Source organism: Stigmatopora argus, chromosome 6 (genome assembly GCF_051989625.1).
Source record: "Stigmatopora argus isolate UIUO_Sarg chromosome 6, RoL_Sarg_1.0, whole genome shotgun sequence".
NCBI classification, from domain to species: Eukaryota; Metazoa; Chordata; class Actinopteri; order Syngnathiformes; family Syngnathidae; genus Stigmatopora; species Stigmatopora argus.
Window position 1 is genome coordinate 11,617,430 of NC_135392.1, and position 18,072 is coordinate 11,635,501.

Consider the following 18,072-nt stretch of genomic DNA (forward strand, 5'->3'; position numbering starts at 1 on the left):
TGCCCGAACCGAAGTCTGGTGAGTGAACCTCTACGCCAAGGGGCGGTATAACATTTTTAGTGATCTCTTTAATTTTCTCCAGATTAACCATGATACTCGTCATGTCCGCTGGCGCCACCTAGTGGTGGAGATCAGGCTCGTGCTCGCTATAAATACCGACGGCGGCGCGCTCGGTGGCTCGGTCGGACAGTCGGACGGACGATGGCAGCTCCCAAGAAAGTGTGCCTGGTGGGCTCCGGAAACTGGTAACTTACCTTCCAAATGTCTTGCATAAAACCCTGATATGTTTTTTTGGATTAATTAAATTGTATGCCAGCCGTTTTCAAGTGAAAAGTTCTTGCCGAGTTATCTTGGTCAAGTAGATAAGTTTCTCGTTTTGACTTTTGACATTTTGCTGCTCAGCTAGGGTCTTAAATTACAAAAACTTGGGTCACCGGGCAAGAACGGGTTTTGTGACAAGCTAAAGTCAACATTTGCAAGTTTGTCCTTTGGAAGTCACCGACGAACAAAGTCAACTTTTGAAGGGTTTTAGCTCCTAGGAAAAAAAATCTTGCAAGCACAATATGTGCCTTTCTTATGTAAACATGATTTCTATTTTCTTATAACCAAAACACACAGTGACCTTTCCACTCACGTTTTACTGCGACACTTTAACATATTACACCATTTAGAACTAGAAATTAAAAGTCTGTTTTATTGAAAGAAGCAATAAGTAAGAATTGCACTTTACTTATTCTAATATTTCAGTAGCTGTTAAAGACACAGTAGATCTTTTTTAATGAAAAGGAAATGATTTTAAAATTGCACCATTTAAACTAGAAATTAAGTCTGTGTTTTATTGAAAGAAGCAATAAGTAAGAACTGCACTTGACTTATTCTAATATTTCAGTAGCTGTTAAAGACGCAGTAGACCTTTTTAATGAAAATAAATGATTTTAAAAATTAAAAAATACTCTTAATAATGCTTTTATTCCAGAATATTTATGATCGTATAAAATGTTTTTTACACTTAGTTTTATCTGTTCTATTTTTGAAGACTTATCTTCCCTTTTCTATTGCAAATAAATAAAAGATTTAATGTTTTTCATTTTTAATTAAAATTAGAAAAGGTTAAATGATAAAAAAAGCTGCCGATTGTGTCTGCAGGGGCTCGGCCATCGCCAAAATTGTGGGCGCCAATGCGGCCGCCGACCCCAAGTTCGACAGCGTGGTCAACATGTGGGTGTTCGAGGAAATGGTGGACGGCCGCAAACTCACCGAAATCATCAACACCGAGCATGAGAACATCAAATACCTGCCCGGGCACAGGCTGCCCTCCAACGTGGTGGCCGTTCCCGACTTGGCACAATCGGTCCAGGGCGCCGACATCCTCTTGTTCGTGGTCCCGCATCAGTTCATCGTCCGCGTGTGCGACACCATCAAGGGCCACGTCAAGAAGGACGCGCACGGCGTGTCGCTCATTAAGGTACGCCCCCCCCTCCGTCCAGAATGGTCTCTGTTCTGACCGCTGGTGCCTCCAGGGAGTGGACGCCGGTCCGGAAGGTCTGAAACTGATCTCCGAGGTCATCCGAGGGAAGCTCGGCATCGGCGTGTCGGTTCTGATGGGCGCCAACATCGCCAGCGAGGTGGCGGAGGACAAGTTTTGCGAGACCACCATAGGTACGTTGTCCTATTCGGAACTGTCTTTGAAATTACCGGATGGACTTGAACGCAACAGTAGTTGTTGTAGATAATGGGTAATCCCGATTTTTTTTTTCCTGGGGTGGTTAGGGTGCAAGGACGCCGTGTACGGACCCATCCTGAAGGAACTAATGCAGACCCCCAACTTCCGGGTGACGGTGGTCCAAGAGTCTGACGTGGTGGAAATCTGCGGGGCGCTCAAGGTTTGCGATCCCGCCGAGCGGCCCGGTAAAACTCGAGACGTCTCCCGCGTCTTCTCCCGTCTCGGCAGAACATCGTAGCGGTCGGCGCGGGTTTCTGCGACGGCCTGGGCTTCGGCGACAACACCAAGGCGGCCGTGATCCGTCTGGGACTGATGGAGATGATCGCCTTCGCCAAGGTGTTCTGCGCCCATGGCACCGTCTCGGCCAGCACCTTCTTGGAGAGCTGCGGCGTCGCCGACCTCATCACCACCTGCTACGGCGGCCGCAACCGCAAGATCGGAGAAGAGTTTGCCAGAACTGGAAAAGTAGCTGTCGCGTTCCGTCCCATCCGTCCGACCTGTCCCGCTCTGACCCGTCCCGTCTTTGTGTTCAGACCATCGAGCAGCTGGAGAAGGAGCTCCTGAACGGTCAGAAACTTCAAGGTCCACCCACCGCTGCCGAGGTCCACCAAATCCTTAAGCAAAAAAACATGGTTGCCAAGTGAGTTTGCGTCTGACTTGGGGAGAAAGCCTTCGGTCTCACGATGGATTCTCTGCGTTCCTCAGGTTCCCTCTGTTCACCGCCGTCCAACAGATCTGCTTCGACGGCCACCCGGTGGCGGAGTTCATCCGCTGTCTGCAGAACCACCCCGAGCACATGTAACGGACCAATCGTACGTTTGAGAGTACGACGACGTCGTCGAACGGGGTGACCGATTTTTTTGCCTGCTCTGCCTTTTTCGAACCAAAAGTTAAATTGCGCGACGATGCGTTCGGTGACCTTTCGGTGAAGAAAAGGCTGCAGTCCGTCGCGCAAGTCGTCCCAAGAACGATCACGGTTCTGCTAAACTTTCGGTGAAGAGACATTTGGGTGCTGTTGTTAGGTAAAAACAGAGTGCCTCAATTGGTCCATGGTTTCAAAATGTATTCCGGAATAAATGTCTGGACCTTTAACAAAGTTGTCAGTGGTTGCCTCGCAGTTTCTCGGCCTTACTCTCAACTAACAAAAACCTGTATTTTACCACTTAGTTTTTTTGTTTTGTCTGTTTTAACTATGGTGTTGTGTGTATTTACTACTAGTCATTTATTCCTTTTAATTTCATTTCTTTATATTAACATTGTATTAATGTAAAAATACATCATTTGAAAAATATAACTAGTAATATTTTTGACATTCACATTTTTTCAGTCTAGGTGTTAAATGTTTTTTTATATATATATATATATATATATATATATATATATATATATATATATATATATATATATATATATATATATATATATATATATATATATATATATATATATATATATATATATATATATATATATATATATATTATACATTTTTTATACAGTGGTGGACAGTCAGGGTCTACAAGACCTCTGCTGGCCTAAAAAATATCAATCACAGACTGATGTTAATTATATTTTGGCCATGAATACTTGTCTGTCAGATTCCATTCATTGCTTTTCCCCTGGTTGCGCTGCTTCCAGATGTGTGTTTTCATATTTAAGCATTTAACAAATCACATTTCAGCCATTATTTGTTGCCAGGGTCAGAAATCTACCTGGAGTCATTCACAATCAGTTCTGTAGGCCCTGCAGCATAAAATAAGCGTGGATTAAACTGTTGCTTTAACCAATCAGATTTCGAGTTGGCGACACCGACGCATTCTCATAGGTGTAGGTATACGTCATCGCTTTCACAAACTATGATTGGCTCATGATAGAGCGGACTCGCCAGAGCTAACAATCTATCTGTAGCTTTTGTGTCTATGTTTCATAAGGTCAGAGTTCAAGTGGGCGCCGCCCACAATGAAAATGGCGGATGAGGCAAGAGCCACCACGGCAGTGCTCTGCAGAGCAGCTCAGAAGTGACAATTTATCGAAGAAAGACCTGTTAAAGCGCTCACAGGACAATGCAGCGCATTCGGTACGTTCTCATTTGGGGATTTCGAAGCCTCAGTTCACATTATAAGAGTGAATTTTGACGGGTGCATGCTTCGATCGCGTGCTGTAGCCCCACGTGGATCCAACCGAAAAATGTTTGCAAACAAATTGGCTACATTGCGTTACCTATATCTATGTATGTTTAATAAGAAATCATTCCATTGTGTTTCAGTTCCCCAACGAACACGGACTTCTGGGAAACCTCAAGAATGTGGCTAAAACGGCAAAAAAGGAGCACCTTGTCGACGCCATAACGACCTTTTTGTCAGCTAAGTGAGTCATTTTCTAGTTCCTCTATCCGTGTAATAATTAAAAGTCAGCGTTCAGTATTCAAGGATTTGCCCAATTAGCTTGTTCTTTTTATTATGATAGATTCTTGGTTTTTTAAAACGAAAACACACTAACTGGTCTGGTGTTGAATTTTAATTCCAAGAACCTGTGTAGATAACTCACCCACACAAATGCTATCAGGGGAGGTCAGGTGTAAGGAATATAAAGTACACTTATAGAATATGCCTTTACCCTGGGCTTGTTTTGACTTTCTTAAAGGAAGACCTCAGGACTTGGAGATTTTCATTTAAGTTTTAAATGTGATTTGGACAAAACCCAAGTGAAACATTCATTCAATTATAGTGTAGGGGTCATTTTTGACTTGGGTTTAAGCATATGGTCAAATAACCATTTTGTCAGTGTATGAAGAGAAAAATAGAAGCACTGACTTTTTGGAATATTTATTTAAAAAAAATGAATGGATATGAAATGATTGATTGGCAAAACTCATCCAGGATGAAATAACATGGGTCATTTGTGCATCAAAATGGTTAAATATGAAATTATATAACCATGCTGTCGTGTTTTGTAGAGGTTAAAAGCCACAGATGGTGGAAGAGCTGACAAAATCAAAGTGGTCATGAATGAAGTTGGACCTGTTTCAGGTAATTTAATTGATTTTTCATGTAATGTTTACTAAACCTACTCATTTTGTATCTTGCTTCTCTCCAGGGTCCTCCAAAGTTTACCAAATCAATGTGACAAGACAAACTTCCCCCAAAAGGCTGCTGATATATGGGGACATTGGAGGATCCACAGTCATTGACACCAACATCCCCTCGGTCTCAAATTCTGGTCCTTGAGGGCCCCAGTCTGGTATGTTTTCCATATCTGAATCAAATGATCAAGATCCTGATTTGATTTAGATGTGTTGGTGGAGAAGAGGACATGGAAAATAGACTGGATAGGGGCACTCCAGTTTGGAATCCCTGTTATAAAGACTCAGATCATTTTTGAATCTCCCTGCCTCTGCAGTGCACAAGAAGAAAACCAAGCCATCAGAGGGGTATGTCTAATATATAACTGACTTGTTTTTTTCCCTTACAGAATTCCACCGAAGAGGATTCTTCAATTTACCGATGGCTTATCGCCCTGCTCCTTATTAAATGACCTATGTAAATGTGGAAAAATAAATGTTCTTAAAATGTACATGGCTTATTCCTCATTTCCTTAACAAAAAATGCAAGTAACTTGTCAAGTTAACATTTTTTTTTTATTAACAGGAGAAAAACAAATGCACACTTAGACATTTTTAAGTCTGACTTAGCTTATTTTTCTCCACCTGCAGACAAAAAAAACTTTTTTTACACTTAGAATATTTCCAAAGAATGATAAACAGATTTTTTGGAGGCAGGATTTATTCAAGAAACACAATGAAAAAAAAAAAAGACCCATTAAAGGCTTTTAGGTCTTTTTTCCCCCAAGTGTTTTAAAATAAACAATTGCTGCTCAAATCTCCTGTTGAGTCAACATTAAATGATCTTTAAAAATGGAATCCATCCATCTGGCCTCTCACATTTCCAGCACAATCCAGACAGCTGTGGACTTTACCTATAAGGGGAGGAGAGGAAGTAAATTGCAACTTATGTTCAGTGAAACTTCACAAAATAGATCAAATTTCACATAAGTTATGCAAGATTGTTTTTTTAAAAATAATATCCAAGTTAAATAAAAGCATAAAAACTTTTTACACTTAATTTGGATATTTTACAATAAACAAATACATTACCTGCTGGCATCATCTTCAAGCGAGGAAGATCACATGGGCCTGCAGCGTGCAACAACAAAAAAAGCAAAGGTTACCATATATAGAGACTGGAGATTCAGATAGCCTTAGCTGGTTTCTTTTTTGGAACTAGTTTTACCTTGATCTTGCCCAGTCTCCTCTCCTGTAACCTCAAGTGAGTGTTCTGGCATGTTGATGCTAAACAGGGAACACTTGCAAAAAATAGATAAAGAAAAAACAAAAGTTATCATTCATGTACAAAGACTGCAGATTCAATAGATAGGCTTACTTTTTTGGAAACAGTTTTACCTTGATCTGGTCCAGTCTGCTCTCCTATAACCTCAAGGGCATGAGTGAGGCATGAAGACCGATCCACCGAGCTGGGCATGAAGACCGATCCACCGAGCTGGGCATGAAGACCGATCCACCGAGCTGGGCATGAAGAGCTGCATCGTGATGCTAAACAGAGAAAACTCAATTTAACCAAGCTATTTGGGAGTTGCCAAACAATTATTACAGGAAAGAGAAATCTTACAAGACATTTAATAAACGATCAAGATAAAGAATGAAAATAAGTTAGTGAATGCTCTGTGCTATTTTCCCTTTTCCAGACAAGGTGATTAAATATACAGACTGGCGTTAACAACTAGGAGAAAGTTGGGTTAACAACTTTAGTATAAATGATTTTTTTGTGAAAACAGAACAATTACAAACTGGAAACGGGTGTTTAGCACTGGCAATGAAAACTATTCAAATACAACACATCAGGAACTAAGCCGTGCCTCTGGATGTGATTTTGGAGTGAGTCTTTACTCAGCAAACTGTCCGTTGATGTCTCGGCGTTGTTTGATTAAATTAAAAAGACACGACTACACGACTCAATAATGGAGAGAAAACGGAAAACCTACGTTTTAAGTCAAATGGTAAGCTTCGTCGTGAAGCTAACGCTAAGTAAGATTACTAGTCACATGCAGCACAAACTTAAATTATCGACGGTGTGTACAACCTGGCATTAAACTAACAGATTTGTTGGCGTTTTGGCTTAATTGATGCCTAAAAAAATCTACCGGTAGCGTGATAAAAGTGCACTTAGGCCAGTAATTTGCCTTACGACGCCTTACCTCGTCGTGCTGGTCGGCCATTAGCATGGAAACGCTGTATCAAAGGGCGAGATGCAGCACATGTGCCTAATTTAGCTACGTCGACAATAGGCGTAACCACGCCCATATTCTCCAGCCATATTGAATGTGGAAAAGATGGTGGTTTGTTCTCCCAACTCAATGTCCATGTTGTGAAGATGACGTAGAACAGTCGTGATTTTGCGGTCTTGCTGCAATAAAAAAAGTGTGTCAGTACACTCATTTGACCAAATATTGAGTAACATTTTTACTTAGTATTTTACATCAACTCACCTTTATTCCAGGCCATATTAGTCCATTAAAAGAAACACAACTCATCTCAATTTTCTGAACCGCTTTATCCTCACTAGGGTCGCGGGGGGTGCTGGAGCATTTTTTTTCAATTTTCCTCATATGCTAATTACCATGACCATACTCTGCAACCTGGCTGGCAGCGAATGAGTTAATCTAAAATGATTAATAAAGAAGCTAAAATGTCCTGATCGTGGACTACTTTAAAGGCATAGAGAGAGGGGGTGGAGTCCAGGAAGGCGTGTTACATAATCTTGGATTTGCTCATCAAGAATCCTTTGCATATTTTTTGAGTCAAGCGACATGCCAGATTTCTAAGAATAGCTTCACAGCGCAAAAGGCTAAACGTCCATCTGTATTTAGACAGAGCTGCAACATATCGAATTGAAATATAATACCAAACCCTTATTTTGGTGTTTAAAATGTCTCAAGGCCACGGCTGCAAACTAGAAAAACAAGAACTGATTTATCCTAGTGTCATTTTTGAGATTCTCCCACTTCACGCAGTGGCCACACGGGGGCGATGTCGTGCCAAAAAGAGTCGCGCATCCTTCCTGCCACCTGAAATCGACTTTGAAGTGAAGACAAGCCTTTGTTAGGAATCGCATCACGGGCGTCACAATGTGCAAAATATGGTTTCGTGTTGTTTTGTGATGAAATACATTTCTTTGAATCCCACGACGGCGTTTTCAAAAAGCCCAGTTGCACTTTCTCAGCTTCCAAAGTAGCGACCTATTAAGCTAAACGATAACAGCCAGGAAGCGGCGCTTTCAAAATAACAAGCCATTCCGCTTTGCTATATTTTGTCAAAAATTTAAGAAACTCGTGATATCCTTCAAGTCTTGAAAAGTAACCGAAGACCTGATGCTAAGCTAGTTTAAATTGCGCGATGTCCTTTTTACACACATGGGTCTTGGGCATTTTACTTTGGAAGCTTTCCCGGAAACACGTCTCTGCCAAAGCGGCAAACTTGTCTACTCTATTGACAGAGGCGGCACCAAGCAAAAAGAAGAAGGCGCCTATAATAAATTAGAAATTATTTTCATCTTAAATAAGAGTCACTCTTTGTGCCATTCGTCTTGGTGGACGGCGACAAGGAAGGATAATGGCTGCTCTTTCAGCCTGGTTCTGGAACGAGAAGTTCTGGTTACCGCACAACGTGACTTGGGCAGATCTCGCCGACCGGGCTCCCGGGGTGGAGTACCCCAAAGCCGGACACTTGTTAGCCGCCCTCCCGCTGGCCGTGGGGATGTTCGCCGTCAGGATGCTCTTTGAGAGGTTCGTGCGCGGCCAAAAACAAATGTTCATCAAAATGTCCAAATAATTCACCCGTTTAGAGAGAACTCTAAGCCTTATAACTACTTTCTTACTTTGATGTCCACCTGCTTCTTCGCCCAAAAGACAAATATCTCGTAAATGAAGTCAGAAATGAGACATTTGACTCCATTTTTAGGTATTAAACGTCTGATGACATCAAAAGTTATTTTTTAAATTCATTTCATGACGGTGTTTTATAGTGCGCTCCCCTTTACTATTGTGAACAAGAATAAAATGCACGTAAACATGCCTAGAAATGCTGCTTAAAATTAGGCAAACCTACTTGGCATGCACATATAAAATGCAATATGTGAGATACGAGTGAGCTCACTTGCGGCTTTCGAGATACGCGCTGTCTCCGACGGGCATATATTTGTTTGGTTCTGACTTACGAGCCAGGACTTAAACCATTCATCAAATAAAATGTAGGTCAAATGAGGTGTTTACGGTCACTGGGAATCGGGACTGTTCACATCAATTATACAGAACCGGAATCTTTTTTTTTAAGTGTATTCATTTTAAGTATTACATTTATATTTACTGCAATTGACGGCAATTGACGGCAATTGACCCCCAAGTCGAATCACCTTTTCAGTATAATATTACCTACACATAACACCAATTTCTCGAATTGCTCTCCAGTTACCATTCTGAAAAATAATTCATAGAAACTGCTGAAACAAAATTCACTGCCATTGACAGTGATAGACGTCCAATGAATGGAACTCTGTGCGCATCCATTACTTGCTCAGACTTTCTTAAATTATTTACAGTGCAAGTTTAGCAAGCTACACGGTCTAGTTCCTGCTAGCCTAGTAGTTACAGAAGGATCAGCACGCTAGACAATGGCGGAAAACCGAGAGGTTCATCAGACAAAAAAAAACAGAAGACGAGAATGCATTTACGTCAGATTAAGCCACGGCACCCCCCCAACTCTCTTGTTGCTTAATACCCAAAGGAGTCGAAAGCTATTGAGCACATGCACCCATTGTAAGGTGTCCGATTGGAGAGAAATGCTGTGGATTTTTGCGATTCTAATGTTAAGTCTTTCACTGTACGAGAAATATTGGATGGAAAATTTACATGTAGCTTTAAAAAAGGAAGCTCAACTACTGCCATGATGTTTTTTTTGGGGGGGGGGGACAAAATTGAATTTATTTATTTTTTCATCTCTAGTAGACATCCAATCCTTGTGAACTGAGAGGACTGGCAGACCCCAGTCAAATTGGAAAGTACGAGCAACCTAGCACTTTTCAAAATAGTAATATTGCATAAAATATGAAGCATTCAAAGCAACTATTTGTTTTTCCACTGATAAACGGCAGTTTGATTACTTATCGCATGGTAAAAACCACAGGAATGACTTCTTTGTTTTCTTTATAATAGCCTTACTCCAAATTGTATTGTAATCATATCAGTCAGTTATTTCTTGAGTTATATTTAGTTAGCTTGTCGATGCCAACACGTGAACGCACATATTTTACTACCGATGGTGTTTCTAGTATCGATACCGATATGGCTTTATCCATGCGGTATTTACCCCCAAAAATAAAAAAATTAAAAAATCAGTGCATCACTAATTTCCGACCATCCCCCCAGATTTGTGGCCAGTTGGTTCGCGAGGAGCCTCCATGTTCACCCCAAGGTGGAACAAAGAGTTCAACCCAACGCAGTTCTGGAAAAAGTCTTTACGTCCAACACCAAGGTTCCGTGTCGGCACATTTCCAAATGTTATTGTGACACCTCGTGTGCCTTCTTGACATCCCTGCCTTTTACCGGGCAGAATCCAAACTCGCGCCACATGGACGGCCTCTCCAAGCAGCTGGATTGGGACGTTCGCAAGGTCCAACGATGGTTTCGACAACGCAGGAACCAAGACAAACCCGGCACGCACGTCAAGTTCTGCGAAAGCATGTAGGTCGCACATACGTAAGTTTTAATGTGAACTGCGTGTCCATTTTTTAATTGGGATTCTTTTCTGGATGATCCATTTCAGGTGGAGGTTTACATTCTATTTTTGTATATTTACCTATGGCTTTGGGTATCTTTGGCAGGTGAGTACATGTTGTTTGCATGATTTTTTTTAGATTGGATTGCTTTCATTAAAAGCTGTGTCTTGAGTTGCTGTCTTATATTTAGAGTCCGTGGTTGTGGGATACGCGGCATTGCTGGTATGGTTACCCTTATCAGGTACGTCGGCCAATGTGGGATTTTTAAGGGTTGAAACCGATTTGAAAGAAAACTAACTATTCGAAGCGCATATTTAAAAGCAAAAAGCAAATGAAAGACTTACTATACGATTAGATATGAATACTGCAAATTAAATACACTAATCAAACTCCAAAATTTGTTTATGAATAATAACCAAGTAAAGCAAAAAGTAAATGGACGGGTGAGAAACAGTAAAAAATGACAATATAATGCATACTAATCAGCATCATCAGTATTGTTTGTAAATAGCGCTAACGTTAGCGTAGTGCGCTAGCGGTTAGCTTCATACATAGCTTAACATACATTCTAGGTTGACAACACAAGCTACATTTGCTCACATAGATGACAAAAACACGAGCGTACTCACACTGCTCAAATTAAGGAACGCAACAAAAGCTAACCAGTTAGCATATTAGAAGCTCAACCCCTTCCTGTCCTTTTTCTTCTATGACAACTTCTTTTTGGCCAAAATGTTATGCACACTCAAGTGACAAATATCATTGCCCAAACAATGAACATAACAGCTTATTTGTAATTTAAAAAAAATCCATTTGTATTCCCAACTGCAGACATATTCTTGCCATAATATTCCATTTAAAAACAGCTTTTAATATCAGAACTAGGTGCGATTGTGACGTCCATCTCCGTCATTGGCGCTTGAGTTAAATGTGATTTTCTTATCTGTCCCTGAAGGTATTGACACCTCCGCTTTATCGCTACTACTTGACGGAGCTGGCCTTCTACTGGTCGCTCATGTTCTCTCAGTTTATTGACATTCAAAGGAAGGTGAGACGTCTACCACTTTGAACCTTTGAGTTCAAATTCACTCCAAGCACATCAAGAATCTTAGAGGGTCACATGTTTTTGTTTTGCGGACAAACGGGTGGGCGGGAGTGCAAGTCACGCCCGCCCCCCCTCATGTGACTACAATCCTGAATGGGCGAAGGATGCAAATTCCAGAGTTGAAGAGCGACACAAACACTGATTCAAATGCTAACCAGCACGAAAGACGAATGCAGAAAACTCAAATGAAAATCCACTACCAAAGTTTTTTATCTAAGTTTGGCCAAGTCAATGAGTTGACGTACAAATGATTAACCACAGCGTGATCGGAGGTCTACGAAATCTGGCATTCTTCAATTAATAGGTGTTGTCGGATTTTTTTAAAAATAGATTTATATTAAAAAAACTGAGTTTCTACCATTTCCATTAATTAGAAATAACGCCACTGTTTGAGTATCTGCCGTTAAACCTGATAAGTGGAACAGAATGTAGGCTGAATTTAAGATTCTTGTGTGGGGCATATTCAATGATATTTTCATAATTTTCTGCAGTCGTTTGGACAGCCTTTGGTGCTTAAAACCACCTGCTTTCATTAATTGGAAACAAAATGACATTTTCATCGTACATTTATTTTAAAAAAACAATACAATAACTAACTTACGCAGTAATAAAAAAAAGTGCTGGTGTAAAGCAATTACAACAGTTATTTAAAAAACAGCAACAAAAATACACAAATGTAACCTGAGGGGTCTCCAGCATATAGACCCTGAGCCCCTGCTGAAGAATTTTCATTGCTGTGAAGGAAAACTTTAATAAATGTGTCTTCTGATTTTGTTGTAGGACTTCCTGGCCATGTTTGTTCATCACCTGGCGACGGTGGGCCTGATCAGCTTCTCTTACGCCAACAACATGGTGCGGGTAGGCACCCTGGTTCTGTGCGTGCACGACGCCTCCGACATCCTGCTCGAGGTCGGGGACGCGTAAATGAAGCTCGACATTTGCGATCCGTTCTGGCGAAAATAGACGCTCGTGTCCAAAATTGAGAAGTGAGATTTTCCCGACTGCAGGAAAATTGGCACTGCCACTCGGACTATAGAAATGAGCAGATATCTGTAAAAGTTGCTCCAAAAATGGGCAAACTAAGTATCTTTTTTAGCTGTTTTCCTAATGCTGAGAAAGGAATACTCAAAAAACTGCAGGATTTAAAATCTTTAAGTGCAAGTTTCTGAGGTGGTAGTTTATTCACATCTGATTTTGGCATTGAGAAGCGTCTAATTTCAGCGGAATGGCTAAAAGTTGACAGATGAAAGTAATGAGAAGCAGTAGTATTTTACTCCATTTGCCATCAGGCAGGCAAAATGGCCCACTACGCCAAGTATCAGCGTATCTGCGACCTACTTTTCGTGCTATTCAGCGTGACCTTCTTCGTCACCCGCCTTGTCGTGTTTCCAATTTGGTGAGTCCCGACATTTGCGTCTGGAAATTTCAGTTCTTTCTTCCTGACACTTGTTCCATAGCGCTGACTCTGATCGGAAACGGATGACACTGTCCAATGTAACTTGATCTGGGAGATCGGGTGCCACTCTGCCCGCCCATAGGAGAAATGAATACCTCGAAAATAGGCCGAGATGAAAATGCCCTGTCGGTCAATTTGAAATGGTGTTTATTTCACTCCCGAGATGGAATTACGATTGACGGAGAATTAGGAATCCGCTGTTTTACCCGGAGAAAAGCCGAGCTCACGGTAACACCTGTCCCAGGGTCCTCAACTCCACCTTGTTCGAGAGCTGGCGGATCGTGGGTCCCTTCCCGTCTTGGTGGCTTTTCAACTTTCTCCTGCTCGTGCTGCAGTTTCTGCACATCATCTGGTCATACCTCATCGCCCGCATCGCCATCAAAACCATGAGGGGCAAGGTGGGTCCAAATAGGGGTCGGCAACCAAGTTGCCACACTCATTTATCTCCACGTCTTGTCATCCTTTCAGAAGCTGTTTGATTCTTCTGCCTATGGAATGAGAGACTCCATCTTTCTTTCTGTTTTTGTGCTTTGAGTCTTGTCTTGTCTTCTTTGCTTCCTGTCTGCACGCCCACATCAACTTTACTCTTCTTTCTCGCTGTAAGTCTGAATTATTTGTTTTCCCCTAGTTCCACACTGTGAATCCCCCACCCACAGGAGCATAGCTTGGATTTTTTTCTCCCTTTTCCACCCTTTTGCTTTCCTTTTTCCAAGTGGGTTCTCCTTGCCATGTATACTTCTTGTACGTTTCTGCCTTTGGACAATCTGCCCCCAATTTTTTTTCTATTGTTACGAAAAAGATACAATAATTAATTCTAATTACATAGCAATAAGGTTTGGCAAGCTGACTATAAAAAGTAATCACGATTTATTTTTCCCACTCTTTCAAGCTTGATTCTTTAGACCATTTTAAAAATCCATCCCTTCGTCCTAAAGCATCCACATTTAATGTAAGAAAACACAGATTAACACGAAATTTTCTTTGTCAAGGTATGCAACGACGTACGCAGTGACGTGGAGAGCAGCTCCGAAGAAGAGATGACGACGACGCCTGTTCAAAAAGTGGAAAACGGTACCAATGGACATTGCGCCAACACTGTCAGAAGCAGATTGCACGAGACGATCACGTGACCATTTTTTTTTTAAATTGGGAGCGGGGCAGAGGCACTTATTCTCCATTTTAAACCAAATAAGTTTATAAATTGTTAACACTAGATATCATGATTATTTTTGTCCCGTTTTGTCAAGTCAATTGGGTAAACCGCTGCACTATGCGCTACATTATACTGACATATTTTATGTTTTACCTACTATGCGAATGAATTTGTCCATTCTTACCAAGCAGTGTTTCCCAACATTTATTGAGCCAAGGCACACAACCAAACATAAATGTCACAAAACAATTTACAGTCCATGAATATATAATGGCAAAAATGCTTTAATTGACACAGTTCATGCAAAATGTGTGCATGTTACATGTGACTTGTCTGCCATCTAGCGGAAGAACAGCAAATTACTCTGCATGTCACCGTGATGAAATGAACCATAATGTCAAAAATTTTCAGACCGATGAGGTCAATTCAGCCGCCCAGTTGGGAATCACTGCTACTAAAACCAAATGGATAGCTTGTCACACAAGTGCATTGTTATTATAATTTTTGTTGAAATATGCTTCAACATTAAATCCCACATGTCCCATTGAGTGGGGATTACGGGGGTCCATAGGTGTTTGCTGACCTGCCATCAGTCTTTGATCAGCTCCGGATCCTGGTTCTCGGCACTCATTTTGAGCTCCTTTTGCCTTTGCATGTAGCGGTAGCCACGCATGGTGCACAGGTAGCCTCCGTAAAGGGTCAGCAACATCATGGAGGTCGAAAAGACCCGGTACCCCATGTCAGCCAAGCGCTTGCCAGTAACCATGGTAGCGACCTGTTTTAAAGAGAACAAGAGCATCTTATTTATGCCTAACATGAAAGTTAAAATAATAAGTGTCTGAAAACTGATCAACTGTTTCTATATGTTCCTTCGACCTTATGAAAAATATTAGAAAAGCCCCAGTGGTAAGAATTTTAGACAAATTGTATAGGAAAAATAAAATGGCTTGCAGGTAAATCTGAGTAATTGGGGATGTTTATCGAAACAAATGAACTTGTTCACCCAGAGCACAACAAATGGTGTGCAAAGTGTGTGAATAAGTGAGTTTCTCTGGAAAAAAAATGTTTTCTGAAGTGACTAGGCAAATTCACAAATGTCAATGAATCAAACTTACTATCACAATGTTAAAAGATTTGCAACCATTCCTTTTCAAAACTGTGGTAACTTCAAGTTTTGATGAGACTGCTGTGTTGACTTTGCAAAATATACTGTGTAAAAAAAAAAGCTGTTTTCATCTTGATTTGATGTGAACTATTGTCTTCAAACATTTGTGATTAATGAAACTGATTAAAAAAACTTAACCCCTTGACTGCTTAGCTCGTTGCCTGAGAGCGTTAAGATCGACATTTCATAGTAACTACATACTCAAAATAACTGATTATAGTACGTACCTGTTTTACACCTTAAGATCGACACTTCATTAGTAACTACATACTCAAAATAACTAATTACAGTACCTGTTCTACACCTGCCTTGGCATCATTGCAAGCTAATCCAATGTGGCAACACAACTACTACCTTAAATTCAATTGTTAAAAATTGAGTTCATTAAACAAGCATACTCATATTTTCCCTCAAATGGTTTATGAAAATATACAAAACATGACTTACCCGATTCTGTTTGTCTCTCAAACCGTAAAAGCCCTGCTTGCAGTGCTCAATGTCAACGCGATAGAATGAAACACTAGCAAACAATTTCGTAAACGACGGAAGTCGAGAAGGTAGCATTTTCTTCTACGGATGGTTTCCTTTGAGAGCAAACCACAGCGCCACCTAACGTATTTTACAGCCCTCGTGTTACGTGTACGTCAGAAATCGGTCATTAAAAAAGATATATTCATATTGCAATATATTACGATCTAAATGACTATTTTCTACCCATTTGTACTATGTACACGTAGAAATTGATGTTTACTGTAGTCATTTGAAAAATATTATATACTTTTGTATAGTGACAAATATAAGAAATAATTATAATGAGGCATATATTTTAATAAAAAGCCTGGTGAAACACAGTAAAATTAATGTGTTAGACAGGTGGGACAGAAAACCAGGTTACTTGCATTGATATGACACACATGAGCCTAGATTTGTAAAGGTGGTGTAAACTGCTAGCAGCCATCTTGCAACAGTTTGCTTTATAACAAAACTCCTACGCGTGTTTAGAATATAGGCAGGACATAATTAAAAAAAACATTGACGGATGGATTTATTTTACAGCGTTTCTGACTATTATTAACCACCAACCTGTTTAAAAAATAGCAATTTAAAGCTCTTTCAAGGTACAACATGTTCCATTAACTATAGTATTGTATTTATGGAACGGCGACGCAAAACGGCCGACAAATGACGACGCCAGCACCGAGCAACATATCTAGTACGTATAGTGTACAGCTACCTTATTCCTGAAAGAAAAAACAACAACCGGAAGCCTTCAGCGGTCCAACTAGGACTTAAAATGGCAACTTGCGTAAACGACGATGCCGACGAGGGGCCAAAGGAACCCGGTGCGGCTCCGTATGGAAACTTTATCAATTATTACAGATTTAACCCTCCCGACAATCGACTGGGTCTAATTCCCTGCTCGCTTCTTGCTGATTTGGGTTACAACCAAAAGCAGGAAACGACACTGTTGCTGGACGTGGGCTGCAACTCGGGGGTTTGTCTGATTAAAATAAATATATTATATATCGACGTTAATGACTTAACCACTCATCTAATTTAAAAATAAAGAACTAAATGAATAATACAGGTGGTTTTTTTTACATGTAAGTTTATTTAAAATTTTGTTAAGGCAAAAAAAGGTAGTACGTATCCCCTGGTAACTGTAGTCCTAAATGTTTCATCAAGGACTACAAAAAAATATATATACAAAATTTATATATATATATATATAAATTTTGTATATATATATATATATATATATATATATATATATATATATATATATATATATATATATATATATATATATATATATATATATATATATATATATATATATATATAAAAATTGGGGTTAGGAACAAATTTCATGTGCATAGTTTAATCTGGCAGTAGTACGACACTATTCTACGGTGAATAACTGTTTTTTTCTTGTCTTGTGTTTTTAACTAATGTCAGGAACTAAGTATAGCCCTCTACAAGCATCTGGTGAAGACCCCAGGCAAGGCCAACGTCAACATGCTGGCCTTAGACCTGGATGAAACCCTTATCCAAAGAGCTCAGGAGACCAACCCTCTCCCGGGCAGCGTCACCTTCATTCCTATGGACATGACAGGCAACTGCTCCCCGCTCCACGAGCACCTGGCGGTGCACGGGAGCTCCCGCTTCCACCTCACCACGTGCCTGGCCGTCACCATGTGGATCCACTTGAACCACGGCGACGCCGGTTTCCTCCGCTTTCTCTCCCGCCTGGCCGAACTTAGCCGCCACCTGCTGCTGGAGGTGCAGCCGTGGAGGTGTTACGGCGCGGCGGCCCGTAGGCTCCGGAAGCTCGGGCGCTCCGATTTCGACCACTTCAAGAGTCTGAAGTTGTCCGGTGACATGATCGAACACGCCAAGAAACACCTGGAGACGCACTGCAAAATGGACTATGTGCGATGCTTGGGCAGCACAGCCTGGCATAGGAAGTTGTTGCTTTTTAAGGAAAAGTGAGACTCAATCAAATTCATTTCCAGGCTTTAAACTGTTATCATAAAGCACCCCTCCCCCCCAACTTGTGTCAGGAGTCCCAAATCTTCACAAATAAATATGAAATTTTAGCTTCAGGCTCATGCCTGCAAATC

At 40.8% G+C, this 18,072-nt stretch overlaps 4 protein-coding genes and 1 long non-coding RNA gene across 10 annotated transcripts; 4 read left to right on the forward strand and 1 right to left on the reverse strand.

Annotated features, from left to right (window-relative positions):
• Positions 1–82: 82 nt before the first annotated feature.
• On the forward strand, positions 83–2,819 carry LOC144075453 (glycerol-3-phosphate dehydrogenase [NAD(+)], cytoplasmic-like). Its single transcript, XM_077602470.1, has 7 exons — positions 83–245; positions 1,147–1,465; positions 1,521–1,659; positions 1,771–1,883; positions 1,952–2,188; positions 2,257–2,363; positions 2,429–2,819. Exons 1-7 carry the CDS (start codon positions 202–204, stop codon positions 2,523–2,525), a joined length of 1,056 nt encoding a protein of 351 aa, XP_077458596.1. The 5' UTR covers positions 83–201; the 3' UTR covers positions 2,526–2,819.
• An 816-nt stretch (positions 2,820–3,635) lies between these two features.
• On the forward strand, positions 3,636–5,296 carry LOC144076007 (uncharacterized). Its single transcript, XR_013300697.1, has 5 exons — positions 3,636–3,800; positions 3,990–4,090; positions 4,680–4,752; positions 4,820–4,963; positions 5,195–5,296. It is a non-coding gene; the product is annotated as an uncharacterized LOC144076007 (long non-coding RNA).
• Positions 5,297–5,344: 48 nt separating this feature from the next.
• Positions 5,345–16,899, reverse strand: cox14 (cytochrome c oxidase assembly factor COX14). Of its 4 annotated transcripts, XR_013300561.1 has the most exons (7): positions 15,896–16,666; positions 14,867–15,058; positions 6,995–7,203; positions 6,183–6,332; positions 6,013–6,085; positions 5,877–5,915; positions 5,345–5,698 (listed from the first exon to the last, which is right to left on the reverse strand). XR_013300561.1 is itself a non-coding variant. In XM_077602476.1 (3 exons), exon 2 carries the CDS (start codon positions 15,047–15,049, stop codon positions 14,873–14,875), a length of 177 nt encoding a protein of 58 aa, XP_077458602.1. In that variant the 5' UTR covers positions 15,050–15,058; positions 16,683–16,899; the 3' UTR covers positions 7,332–8,572; positions 14,867–14,872. The 4 variants fall into 4 exon arrangements, 3 of the variants coding, with proteins under 3 accessions (XP_077458602.1, XP_077458600.1, XP_077458601.1); XM_077602476.1 differs by lacking the exons at positions 5,345–5,698; positions 5,877–5,915; positions 6,013–6,085; ... (1 more) ...; positions 6,995–7,203; positions 15,896–16,666 and adding exons at positions 7,332–8,572; positions 16,683–16,899; XM_077602474.1 differs by lacking the exons at positions 5,345–5,698; positions 5,877–5,915; positions 6,013–6,085; positions 6,183–6,332; positions 6,995–7,203 and adding an exon at positions 7,332–8,572.
• Positions 8,279–15,590, forward strand: cers5 (ceramide synthase 5). Of its 3 annotated transcripts, XR_013300560.1 has the most exons (11): positions 8,279–8,581; positions 10,220–10,325; positions 10,404–10,534; positions 10,617–10,674; positions 10,760–10,810; positions 11,525–11,617; positions 12,455–12,583; positions 12,964–13,070; positions 13,375–13,528; positions 13,599–13,729; positions 14,120–14,258. XR_013300560.1 is itself a non-coding variant. In XM_077602468.1 (10 exons), exons 1-10 carry the CDS (start codon positions 8,409–8,411, stop codon positions 14,258–14,260), a joined length of 1,143 nt encoding a protein of 380 aa, XP_077458594.1. In that variant the 5' UTR covers positions 8,279–8,408; the 3' UTR covers positions 14,261–15,590. The 3 variants fall into 3 exon arrangements, 2 of the variants coding, with proteins under 2 accessions (XP_077458594.1, XP_077458595.1); XM_077602468.1 differs by lacking the exon at positions 13,599–13,729 and having other exon boundaries at positions 14,120–15,590; XM_077602469.1 differs by lacking the exon at positions 14,120–14,258 and having other exon boundaries at positions 13,599–14,063.
• bcdin3d (BCDIN3 domain containing) lies at positions 16,418–18,054 on the forward strand. The gene is made up of 2 exons (XM_077602471.1): positions 16,418–16,943; positions 17,408–18,054. Exons 1-2 carry the CDS (start codon positions 16,743–16,745, stop codon positions 17,939–17,941), a joined length of 735 nt encoding a protein of 244 aa, XP_077458597.1. The 5' UTR covers positions 16,418–16,742; the 3' UTR covers positions 17,942–18,054.
• Positions 18,055–18,072: the final 18 nt, after the last annotated feature.